The sequence below is a fragment of the Eulemur rufifrons genome, chromosome 6, assembly GCF_041146395.1.
Source record: "Eulemur rufifrons isolate Redbay chromosome 6, OSU_ERuf_1, whole genome shotgun sequence".
Classification (NCBI taxonomy): domain Eukaryota; kingdom Metazoa; phylum Chordata; class Mammalia; order Primates; family Lemuridae; genus Eulemur; species Eulemur rufifrons.
This window is the reverse complement of record NC_090988.1, coordinates 19,825,046-19,837,634: the sequence shown is the minus strand read 5'-3', so window position 1 is coordinate 19,837,634 and position 12,589 is coordinate 19,825,046. Positions and strand designations below refer to the sequence as shown.

Genomic DNA, 12,589 nt, shown 5'->3' with positions numbered 1-12,589 from the left:
ATATTTTTGGAAATGTACCCAAGAGTAATAAATGTGAGAGGGCAAGACATCAGTTGGCTGAAAGGTCAAAACAATTACCATAGTTTTACTTTCTCAGACAATCATACCACCTAAACAACAGCCCCTTGGCCTTTTACCAGCAGTGGTGAGCTCATTAACATTCATCCTATGGAATGAGGGAGAAGATGGAAATATGGCCAGTCTCATCCAATCTCACCCTGTACACAGCTACATAAGCTGCACGAGGAAGTCCTCTGTAGAGATGGCTGCTTTCCAAATGCATTTTCATAGTCTCTTTCCGATCTCAGATTTTTTCTCTCATGTCTCTGAAAACCATGTGGCATTCAAAACCTTTTAAAAGAGCCCCCTTGTATACCCACCAGTGTGCACTGCACACTGTGAATTGCTAGCGCTTTCTGAGAAGCTAAGTCACTTGCCAGAGAATGTAACGTTAACAAACCCAGAAGCCCCAGCTGACCCCTGCAAGTAATATGCTTCTATTCTTGGACGTGCTGGCAAAGAAAATGTTTAAGAGCAAAATGGCATAGAGGTTTCCAGATACTGATAACTAGGTTGGGAAGGTAGCCATTAAGGAAAGGCAGAAATAAGGATGAACACGATGACCTTGAACTGGCACTGGCTGCTAGGCTGAAGCAGGGGCTCCTCTCCCTTTTAGAGATAGAGACCATGTCGTAGACTACAACTACTGGGCAACACACATGGGTCTATTACTTTTGGTGGTGTAACACATACACACACACACACACCAGAGCTAGTTGGTTAAGTTATTTAAAAAAGGTAAGAAAAAAATTAGTGGGACAAGGTTACAACACTGAACACATGGATAACAAAAGACTTGCAGCCTCATAGTTCATACTCAGAAACAGCAGCACTTACGGAGTTCCTGGTTAGGGGACCTCTGCCATTCTTACCCATAAGCCATTCTGGGTGAGGCTAAATTGAAAGCCCAAAATTTGGGCTGAATTGTAACATTTGCTTATAGGTTAATCTCTGATCCATGGAAGGGCTGCATTTTTCATGCACTGCTGACTTTGGCCCATTAATTAAGGAGAAGCAGAATGCTTGCTGGCCTATGTGGAAGGTTTTTTTTTTTTTTCCCCCTCCTTCCTCATGTAATTTATAGCAAATAGAGAGGGCATATTTTTCAGCATGGTGCACTAAGGGTTTTACATGCTTAACTTCCATTAATAATAAAGAGAATGTTGAAAAACCTAATCCACCCTGCCTCTTCAGTACCACTAAGTTTGTTTCAGTTAAATGCTTTTTTATGTTCCTAATGAGCTGTTTACCAGTTGTCAATTACTCACATAAATTAGGAAGAACAAGCTAAGGACTTGCTATGGTACCTGGAATTTATTTCAAGAATCATACACAAAAACTCATAGAAAATACACCTTCAGCTTTGATAGCTGACTTTCCCAATTTACTCTTTAGGTTTCTGGAGAAACATCTACTATCTACTCATGGGTACAGCTGCCACAGTTACCTTAATAGCTGGATGAAAAGGTAAACATTAATCTTGTTGTATTATACAGAAAAATATCTCCCTCCGTTGACACACGCAGTATTTATAGGCATATTATCTGACCATATGCAGCTGAGCTATCTTCACACTCAGCCTAGGAACCAAACGAAAGGTCTATGTGCCAAGATTCATCCCTGGGTGATGGAAACTTACAAATTCTATTCCCCTTCCTTTGTCTTGAAAAAGGAACTTAAGTATTCTCAACAGATGGAATAGAAACCCTGGGATTCCACTGGCACCTCTAGAACTCCGGGACGTGAAATTTTCCTATGAAGATCCTGACTACAGTATGAATATGTCAAAATACCAAACAATCCAGATGGCTGATTGAATAGCCCAGAGCTCATCATTTATATTTAAATTATGTTCATAAATCAAATGTTATAACCCACCAAATCTTTTCTGAAACAGAACCAACCTCCAAGATTTATTTTTAAGTAATGAGGTAAAAGCCTAGTACATTTTCTGGGGGATCATTTTACGCCTCGGTTGGTGTTGTAAGGCACAAGGCTAAAAGCCAGATGACACTTGCTACTCAAGTGCAATAACTGTCCTGAAATGTACTGTGCAGAATGGCTTAATGTCATTATAAAATGGAACTGCTATATAAAAATAAGAAAAATAGTTAGGTCTGTGCACTTAAGGAACATTACAGTTATAGAGATGGCATCACCAACAGCCAATCAATTAGGTCGAAGGATCTGAGGTTTTCATAATACATTGTAATTTTTTTAAAACCTCATAAAAGATATTTAGCAAGACTGCTATAGCAGACAAAATTTGTTCATTAGTCAAAGTTGCACAGAGGGTTAAATACCAGGAGGCTTTAGGTCACACTACAGTAGCAACCAATTAAAAAAATAATACTAGAAAGACATTCTGATTTGATGAGACTTTCTTTAAATGTACTTTGCTCTCTCTATAAAGGGGAAAAAAATATATAAAAGGAAACTCTTAAAGAGGTTAGAATGGCTTGCCGGCGGATTACAATTGATTTCGTGCCAGTCTGACCTTGCACCACATTCTGTGATCTTTTCAGAAGATGAAACTCAAGATTCTGTAACCTGTATTTTAATTTCCTATGTAAATGAAAAGGCACAGTCTCCTCTCTAGATCCAAACACTAACAAATCAGGTTTTTGCATTTTTTAATTTTTAAAAAAAGGACTATGCATTTTCCTCTTGACTGGGATTTCACCCTTCCCACGTAGCAGAGAGGAGGAGAGCTGAGGCTAGCTGGGAAGGCATCCTGCTATCCTGGCAGGAGGTATCTTTGCAGGAGTTCTGTTATCCTAGGGGCTCCTGCCACCTTCCCTCTCGTCCTGAGAATTTCTAAATCAGAGAGTGGGGGGAGCATCAGATGCTCTTTGACATGCTTACTGCAACCAGGCCCTTAAGTTCCTGCAACTGAATTTGGGACATAAGCTCTTCCTGTTTCTTACTGATACACCCAATATTCCGATACACCAATGAGTGTAGGATTTGATGCCTGGGGATGAAGTGCTAATTGTTTTAGGTTCTACCAGGGAGAACTCAAGGGCAGTGTGGGCACGGATGACATCAGCATGGCTGGGTAGACGGTTTGGGTCAGCCCGTGTGCATTCACGTGAGGAAGCATTGACTGGAGAGTCTTTGTCAATCATGAGGATTATTGCAGTTTGGAGTAGAACGACAATGCAAAGATTAACCTTAGATTTGGTGAGTATTAGAAGCTGTTTGAGCTCAAAGCAAGAATCAACCCCTACAAGATGGCTGTCTAAACTGTTGGGAGAAGTCAGCTTTGTAACTAACGGAGGGCAATGTCTAGCAATACAAGGTGATTGGGATTGGTGAGAGAACAGAGTCACACGGAGCTTTCAGAGGAGTTAAAGAGAACATCTTGCAAAAGGTTTGCTTTCTATTGTAATAATACATTCATGAATAATTTTCACTGCCGTTTATTTTGTTTGTTTGCAAGGTGAAGGACCCCCTGCTGTTGCATCTGTTGTATGAATCCTAGTACTTAAACTGCACTTCTTGAGGAGGGCTGAACTATGATTGTGAGTGGGATGAGTCAAATCTGGAGGGACTGATGGAGGACCAAAGAGCATGCGCCAGGTCTCCACAGTACCATGCAATCTCCTCTTGTTGCAACTTTCAAGTAGTTCTGTGGATATTACAATTCCTGTTTACCCAACAGAATCAAATTTTATTCTGCAATGTTGTAGCAGAAAGTTATGTTCCCAGTGCTTTTAAATGGGGTACATACTCACAGAACACTCTTCCATATCGTGGAAGAAATCTTCAAAATTTGAAAGCAAAAACTGGGCAAGAAAATCCCTGTAGCTCTGTTTCTCTGGTTAACAGTTAAAAAAAAAAAAAAAAAAAAAAGGAAATCCTTATAGCAAGATTTTCTGCACGAGAACGTTACCTTTGTAAGATAAGTTTGTTTTGTTTTGCTTTTTGAATTGCTGGCGACTAGAACAGTGCCAGGTCCTGAGGCAGAATAGGCACTCAGTGCATATTTGCTGGATGAATGAAGGAAGGAGTAAGTGCATGAGAAGCGGGAAAAATATTGGGGCGTGGACTTCTCTCCTAGCTCTACTACTGATTAAAAAAAAAAAAAAATCAGACCATGAATCCATCTTAGCCCTCATCACAAAATATAATTGGGTTTTTCTTTTGGAAGGTCAAGCCAGCTCCCAAAAAAACCTGAGGTTCAGCCCAGGTGTTCTGGTTTGTGTACTTCTGTTTTACTATACATTTATTTAATATTAATACTTCTTGTGTATCTCAAAGTGGTATCTTAAGGGAAATCATAAAGGGTGTTGTCTGACCATTCTTTTTAGATTTGTAGATGTCAGCTTCACAACCACTTAACCTTCCACAGAATCAAAATTTGACCTTGAGTTAAAAACCATTAAGTGAAACATGTACATTAGAAGACTAGTTTCACTGTGTAAGTATTTGATGTCCACAGCCACATGGACACACCTTTTATAAATACATTAAGGTCAGTGAGATGTGGGGAGATGGTCTTTAGTGTAACAGACCTCTTTCTGCAGGGCGTGCCTCCAGAAGGCAGGTGTGAAGGCAAAGGCTTTTCCCCTTAAGGGTCATTCCAGTCTTGCTCACAATGTTTTTGTCCAACAATCACTCTTTGTATTTTGCATATTGGTTATTTGGCCTCCTGCCCTCTTTGGTACTGCAGATTGTATTGCTAACAATCTACAGTGCTTGTAACATCAGGAACTTGGAAGCAACACTATTCTGTGTTAACACAACAAATAATAGGTTAAAAAATTAGCTTCAATCAGGGGTTCTCCATGCCTTGATTATTTCTCACAAGGAATAATAAATACTGAAATAACCTCCCTGAAACTCAATTCACTGCTTTAAAAAAAAATAAAAGGGAGAGTGGGAGGAAGAGCATATTCTGTTGAAAAAGGGATGGGAGATCAGAGGGAAACAGGCCAAATCTGAACACGCCAGCTATTATGCTTTGAAGAATACAACCCGGGAACAGAATTGATAGGGGAGAATGTGATATAGGAGTTGCTCTTGGAAACTAAGTGTTATCCTCCACTCCAAATAGGAAAGATTTTCCGATTTCCAGGTTTTCCTCTCCTCTTCACTGCAGGGCACTATCGATACCAGAGAAACATTTATTTTGGCACAGATAAAGAACAGGTTTTGATCATCTCCTCAATGCCCAATTTTCCCCCAGTTGAGGGAATAAAAGAAAAAAAAAAAAATCTACCCTTCTCTGGACCTTGGATGAACAGAACTATGGATTTATAAAATACCTGGCTACATCCAGTCAATAAAACTCATTTTGAAAATGATGCCCATGTACACGATTAACTGTCAGATGATAATCAGAGCAGGGAAGGCATTCAAACACCCACTTCTGGAGTCTTTGTTTTCATTTTCCCTTTCAAAAGTCATCTCTGAATTTTTTTTTTCCTTTTCTTCAAATATGCACACATATAAAACCCTCACAAAATGAGGATTTTTGCAAAACATCGTAGAGAGCAAGGCTACAATGGGTGAAAGCAAAAGCCACGCAGCAGTAATGCAAGAGCTTCGTATCTGTCTCAGTCAGAGGAAGGCTTTCCTCCCTTGCGCCCAGCAATCTGAATTCCACACGGAGGGTCACAGCTTCTCTTTGAATTCCCAGCTTACGTCGCTATGTGTTGCCACCTTGATGCTATTTAGACAGTTTTCTTTTAACGCTCAGATGGTGAACTGTTCTCATTTAAACAGGCTTTTATTTGACAAGAGTACATTCCCTCAGATCTGAAGCTCTACTAACCGTGCTACAATCGTATCACGCGCTGCTATAATCAACCATGTTGTAAATTTGGGCACCACCACCTGTACAGACATTTGCAAGCAAAAATGCACAGAAAGACTGTAGGGTCATAGAGCTCAGAACATTAAAAAGCAAAACTGTTCTCTGCATAACATCTAAGGAAAGAGAGCTCTGAGCTCTTCCAGCGTGCGAGCATAATTATTTTCTGTTTTAAACATTTAACTGCGTGCTGCTGCCGTACCCTTGCTGAGTCTCAGAATGAAAGCTAGAAAACTAAGGGCTCTACTGTATGTTCTTCACTCCCAGCAACGTTCCTAGGAGAAAACCTTATTAATGAGCTTGCAAACGAGCACCCAACAGGGAAATGTCACAAACAAGAGCGGCTAATGCCCCAGAAAATCAAATAACTGAACACTTGGCTGATTGTGGTGCCTTTCATATTTATAATAAAAAAGGGGGGGGACTTTAATTCACTGATTCTGAAGGGGTCAACACCTTGCTGAACAAAACAACTCATTTATTTATGTTCAGAAATCTCCAGATGATAAATTACATTGATGTTAATCACTTCAATGCATACTACACAATTAATATCTGTACTCACCGAAAACTTAAGGATTATTAAAAGTATGACAGCATACACATCTGGCTGATTTTTCACATAATTGGGCACAACAATTTCTCTTGGTATCACAAATAAAGGTCCTAACAAACAAACACTGCAAAATTCCGGTTCAGTTAATTAGGACTTAAATCCACAAGACAAAAGCAATTTCGAGTTGTAGCTCAAGCCTTGTCTTCAAATGCAATATGGCAGCACTCCACTTTACAGGGAGAAGTGTCACCTTTCCCTTCTTTTTGTCCCTCCTCCCCTTTTTCCCTGTCTTATTTAAAGTAAGATAATTTAACGACATATAATGCAGATTTTCATTATTCGTTTCTTTTTTAACATTATTTTTTAAAAGGATATAATTTATACAGCATTCAAATCCATTATCTGTCATTTAGCCCTGTTCATATCCTGGTTAATATCTGTTCGTCTAAGATGAGGTAGAGAGAAGTTTCCATAAACCTTCATGGAACAAAGTGGGCCAGGGTCAGACCAAGTGAGCAGACTTAATACCAATCATATAGGGTAAGATTTGACCCCAAGGTCATCTTATTTACCTGGAGTAGAATCTGAGGTCCATGGATGAGCTCAGTATTTCCTGGTGATAAGCTATTGTTTACCACTGATAGCATAAGAAATCTTTTTAGGTGGCAAAGGACAAGACAGTAAAAGAATAGTTCTACATTTATTTTAATGCTTATTAGACATAATATACATAACACATAAAATCAATAATTTAATAGATATTTTTACATTGGTCCTGCTTAGGCTAAAGCAATAAAGTGACTTAAAGAAAAATTCTAAATAAGGCAAAAATACAGATGATCCATGAATATGGCAAAACTTGTGAAAGTGGCCCTCAAATAAATGAAGTTAGGAAAACTCTCAGGGGTAAAATGGACCCCTTACATTATAAGAGAAATATGGTGACTATATGATTTTATTCATTTTTTTCTAGGTCTATAGCTATCTAGGGATTTCTATTAAAGGGTTCAATGATCCCAAAAGGACCCTGACTTCATGGGTTTGGGTCAATTTAAAAATACGGGATGTAATGTTCTCCTTATAGGGTATCCAAAATAATTCAACCTCCATTGGCCGCGGAACAAAGGATTCTAAGCATCTCATGTATTCAAGCATCTCCTCTTTCCACATGGCCATCAAGGGATGGTGCTGCTTGTCTGCAAAGACAGGACTGCTATGGGGGACTGGAGACGAGCCACCAACAATACTGGCCAACGGGCGGTCAGACTTCAGGGCCCAACGACTGAGTGCTTCAGGCCTCTGGGGCATGAGCAGAGCTGCTGGTGTTCCAGGAGAGTAAAGCTGGCAGGAAATGATGGAGAGAGAATTCCAATCATGTCTGAAGAAGCTACTTAAGGAATTCCTGGCTGACTCTGCAAAGTTCTCATAGTGCTCTAGGATTGGAGGGTAGTGAACCGTCAGGTGACTTTCTTGAGCATAGAGAGCCTTATTTAAGATTTCAAACCAGACCCTGAATTCCCATTCAGACTAATGTAGTGCTTTGTAATTCTTAATTTTCCTTTATTTAAAAAGATTTTTTTTTTTTTTGCTGTACATGTATTCAAAAAATGGCACATCAAGGACAAAATATTTGTATGACTGATATTGAATAAAAGAACAGAGAGTCTCCCACAAAAAGGTGCTATGTTAGAGTTTAAAATGATCAATTGGTGCATCCTCATTTCTGGAAGGCATCAGAGGCACCTTCCTACAGTTAAGGGCTAGTCATACTTTGTTTAAGTTGAATGGATTCAGATATGGAACCTTACTCCTTTCCTTGGAAGGACATATCTCACTTGAATCTACAGAATATGGAAGACAAAGTTTATAAGGATCATCACTGAGTTTTCCAATGGGTAGGAGGTACAGCGCTTGAAATATTTTGTATTTGGGAATGAGTGTAATTTTGCAGGTGGGTAGGGCCATACTCTATTTAAAAGATATTCTGGGAAAATGCTAAAAGAGTTTAGGGGTGGAAACTGGGGGAATATCTTCTCAGGATTCACAAAGGAGCTAATGTATTATTAAAGCTAATGGGCCCCTACAAGGAAAGTTAATGGATATTAAGTTTGCTTAAATGAATTACATATTAACAAAGTCACAAGAAATCTACTATCTGCTAATTTAGATAATATCTGATCATTTCTGTTTTCCCATTATAGGGACATTACACCACAATAGTTTTAGTGATATGAAAATTATAAGCATGATGCCCATAATGAAGCTATATAATGAAGTAGATGAAATGAATTAACAAGAAAAACCTGCATTATGTAATGTTAAACTGAGCCAAGCTCACAGAGTTAAGGAAAGGCTGGAATGGGATGGTCTCTTAGAAGCAATGTTTTATAACCCTGCTCCCTGTTTTGCTCAGGCAATTTAAAAACAGGATAGGGATTAGATTGGGTTGAATGGTGTCCCCCAAAGATATGTCCACATTCTAATTCCTGGAACCTGTGAATGTGGCCTAATTTGGAAAAAGGGTCTTTGCAGATGTAATTAACTTAAGGATCTTGAGATGAGACCATTCTGGATTACCTGGGTGGACCCTACATCCAGTGACAAGTGTCCTTATAAGAAACACACAGAGCAGAGAGACACAGAGAAGAGGAGACAGTTATGTGAAGCCAAAGGCAGAGAATGGAGTTATTAAGCCACAAGCCAAAGAACTCCTGGAGCCCCCAGAAGCTGAAAGAGGCAAGAATGGATCTTCCTCTAGAGTATTTGGAGGCAGTGCAGTCCTGCCGACACCTTGATTTTGGACTTCTGGCCTCCAGAAGTACGAGAGAATAAATGCCTGTTGTTTGAAGCTACCGGTTTGTGGAAGCCCTAGGAAACCCGCCCACGCATTCATAGAGGGTGATGCCTTTGCTTCATCATACACCAAATCGCTAGCACCCCAACCAAACTCCTGTAATGTTTTCACTGTGCATACTAAAACATCACCTGGAATTTTTCAGAGTCCAAGTCACAGAAGCCTTTTGATAAAAAGTGAGAAGCTTGCACCTTGGCCACTATACTGGCACAAAGATGGTTTTGTGCAGAAAACAGATTTTTTTCCTCTTAAGCGGAAGGGTCCACAGGAGATGAGGAGAATGTGTTTAGTCCGCAGGGCACAGTAAGGAGACATTCTCCCTCACTGTGATCTAGCTGTATTGATGAAAGCATCAAGATTGTGGCAATGATTCCAAAGAGTTTGACTTTTCAACTCACTGCTGTGATTTAAGGCAAAATGGAAGGGAACATGCACTTTAAAACAAAATGCTGACGTAGAATGGGAATAAAATCCCTTCTAAAAAAAGTCAGTACCTAGCATGGGATTAAAAAAAGGGAGAAAAATTACCCTAGATTTTGAGGTTATAAATAATAACAGTCTATATTCAAAGAAATTAATTAATTCAGTCATATGTTAGAACAGATTGGAATTATTTCACTTTTATATTTGGGTTAAATGTAGTATTCTCAAACCTTCATCGGCACTTTGTAATGTGGCAGTACTGTATTTCAGAAAGATAATCCTTTGATTATTTTTCTACTAAGACAACAAGATAAAAATTCACTCTGTGCTATAGAAAATGAAGGCATCTAATAAATGGTATCTGCAATGTTTTTATGGAACTGCTACTCTGTGCCCTCAGAGTAAGATACTCGGGTACTCACATTGTACTTCTAGATACCGCTGGGTCTGCAGGTTTCCAGTGACGGCAGGGTGCTCCACCTGGCAGATTACCGGGACCCCATCGTCCTCTTTGTGCACCTTCAGCATGAGCTGACTGGTCACAGTGTACATGTCTGACCATTCTTCCACCTCCGATTTGCCTGAGGGACAGAAAATGTATCAAGGAGCCAGAGTTGGGTGAATCTGTCATTATACATCCTCTCCCTTCTCCCCTGATCCCAACATTGCTATTTTAACAAATGCCTACGGAAGTCACTTGAGATGAGGGTAATCTGTGGGTAGTTAACTGATAAAATGATTATTTCCTTTAATTTCCTCCTTTTCAACCTTGAAGAATAGTATTTAAGATATACTTCAGTCCCAAATAATATACACTATTTTTACTGAAATATATTATATATGTTCATTTTATCCTAAACCCTCCCACAAAAACTCAGCTGTAAGTTGAACCATTTTAACATCTGGCTGCTCCATGTATTCAAAGAGGAGAAAAAGAAAAGTGCTTTTCATCCCTGTAACCATCTGAACTTGAAATATCTACTAGGCTGTCATGCCATTTAACAATTCCAGGACGTCATCCAAATCCCCTAAGTAATTCAATCAGCAGTAGAGATATAAACAACCCCCTTTGCCTACCCCCATCATCAACAATTAAGAGAGAAAGTAACTAAATGGATTTACATAATTGAAATTGTAATTGAAATGTTTAAACTCTGAGACTTTTGGAAGACCACAAAAATGCAGTGGCAGTGGGCTAGAGCAAAGTAAGATACAGGGCTCTGGGCCAGAGGGAGACACGTCCAAGAACACCCAGAAAAGGAGGGAGGAGGCTTCCGGATGGGATGAATAGGCCAAGCCAGTCCCTTCCTGAACTCAGCACTCCCAGGAACACGACACACCATTAACTTTCTTTTAATGTTTTGTACTTATCGGTACACATTTAATGGCTCAATTCACTTAGACAGAAAGGCAGAGAGGAAATGAGAAACTCTTTCCTTCCAAAACCATACCTAGAAAATAGGAGATTAAAACAGAACAAGCTTTTTGAAACTTAAGCTGTTATATATAGATTTATCTGTTTCCTGATATAGATTTCTCTATCCCCTTTCTAAAAGGGCTTATTCTTTTCTTCCTTACATTCTTTATTTAACAAGTGCATATACAGCACTTACCTTGGCCCAGGTATTAGCTAAATGCTTTATAAATATTCACTCATTTCACCTTCATAACAACCCCATAAGGTATGTGATCTCATCATCCCCATTTTAGAGGAAATTGAGGCACATAGCTAGCATTTCTGTCAAATAGCTAGAGTTCAGCCCCTGAGTCCTTTGCCGAGGGTACTAATTGCAGGGCAAACTTGAAAAGGAAGGAATCTGAACGCTGACATACATAAAGGAATTAACTGATACAAATTGGTCAGATAGGGTATATGTTTTATCCTTTATCTAACACAACAACGGAGGTGGCAGGTATTTGAGGATCCAGGAATTAAACACGGGATGGGCCAGAACTGAGGGAAACACCAACAGAGCAGGGATACAGAGCTGCCTGTACTGCCATTACGAAATCAGAGACTTTACACAACAGGCTGGTGAATTGGGCCACTGAATTATAGGTTTCACAAGAGAGTTGGTCTCTGTAAATTCACAATTAAGATAAAATTCTTAGTCTACACTTCATGCAACCACTCTTGTAAGAAAGCATATAGACACCACAGCTGATAGTGCAATAGATGTCAGAAGGTTGTGGAATTTACCATGTGAAAGACTGTTTGACATTTAAAAAAATGTATACAATAAGAATTTGGGGTTCTGGTTGGGCGTGGTGGCTCACGCCTGTAATCCTAGCACTCTGGGAGGCCTAGGCGGCTGCATCATTTGAGCTCAGGAGTTTGAGACCACCCTGAGCAAGAGTGAGACTCCATCTCTACTAAAAAAAAAAAAAAAAAAAAAAAAAAACCCAAAAAATTGAAAGAAATTAGCTGGACAACTAAAAATATGTAGAAAAAATTAGCTGGGCATGGTGGCACATGCCTGTAGTCCCAGCTACTCGGGAGGCTGAGGCAGAAGGATTGCTCGAGCCCAGGAGTTTGAGGTTGCTGTGAGCTAGGCTGACACCACAGCACTCTAGCCCGGGCAACAGAGTGAGACTCTGTCTCAAAAAAAAAAAAAAAAAGACAGAATTTGGGGTTCTGATCCACCCTGGGTCTCTACGTAAGAGGGTAAAAGCAACGAGAATTGAGGGTACAGACATAGACAGCCTGAGCTTAGGGTAAACCCCTAATAGAAGTTCTTCCTGGCACAAAGAGTTCTAGTATATAGGTTTAGTTCTTTCTGAGCACCTGAGTAGAATAACAGATATCACCAGGAACCCTCAAACCACAGAATGAAGATATGAATTAGAACACGAAAGTGCTGTTATGCTTTGCCCTCAG

At 39.6% G+C, this 12,589-nt stretch overlaps 1 protein-coding gene across 5 annotated transcripts in view; it reads right to left on the bottom strand.

The window, feature by feature from the left end:
• Positions 1 to 12,589, bottom strand: part of CADM1 (cell adhesion molecule 1) — a 312,975-nt gene that overhangs the window by 41,475 nt on the left and 258,911 nt on the right. For all 5 annotated transcript variants that reach the window (XM_069470880.1, XM_069470881.1, XM_069470882.1 and 2 more), the window contains exon 5: positions 10,134 to 10,292. In XM_069470880.1, coding sequence (XP_069326981.1) covers positions 10,134 to 10,292 — 159 coding nt within the window. The remainder of the gene's footprint in view (positions 1 to 10,133; positions 10,293 to 12,589) is intronic.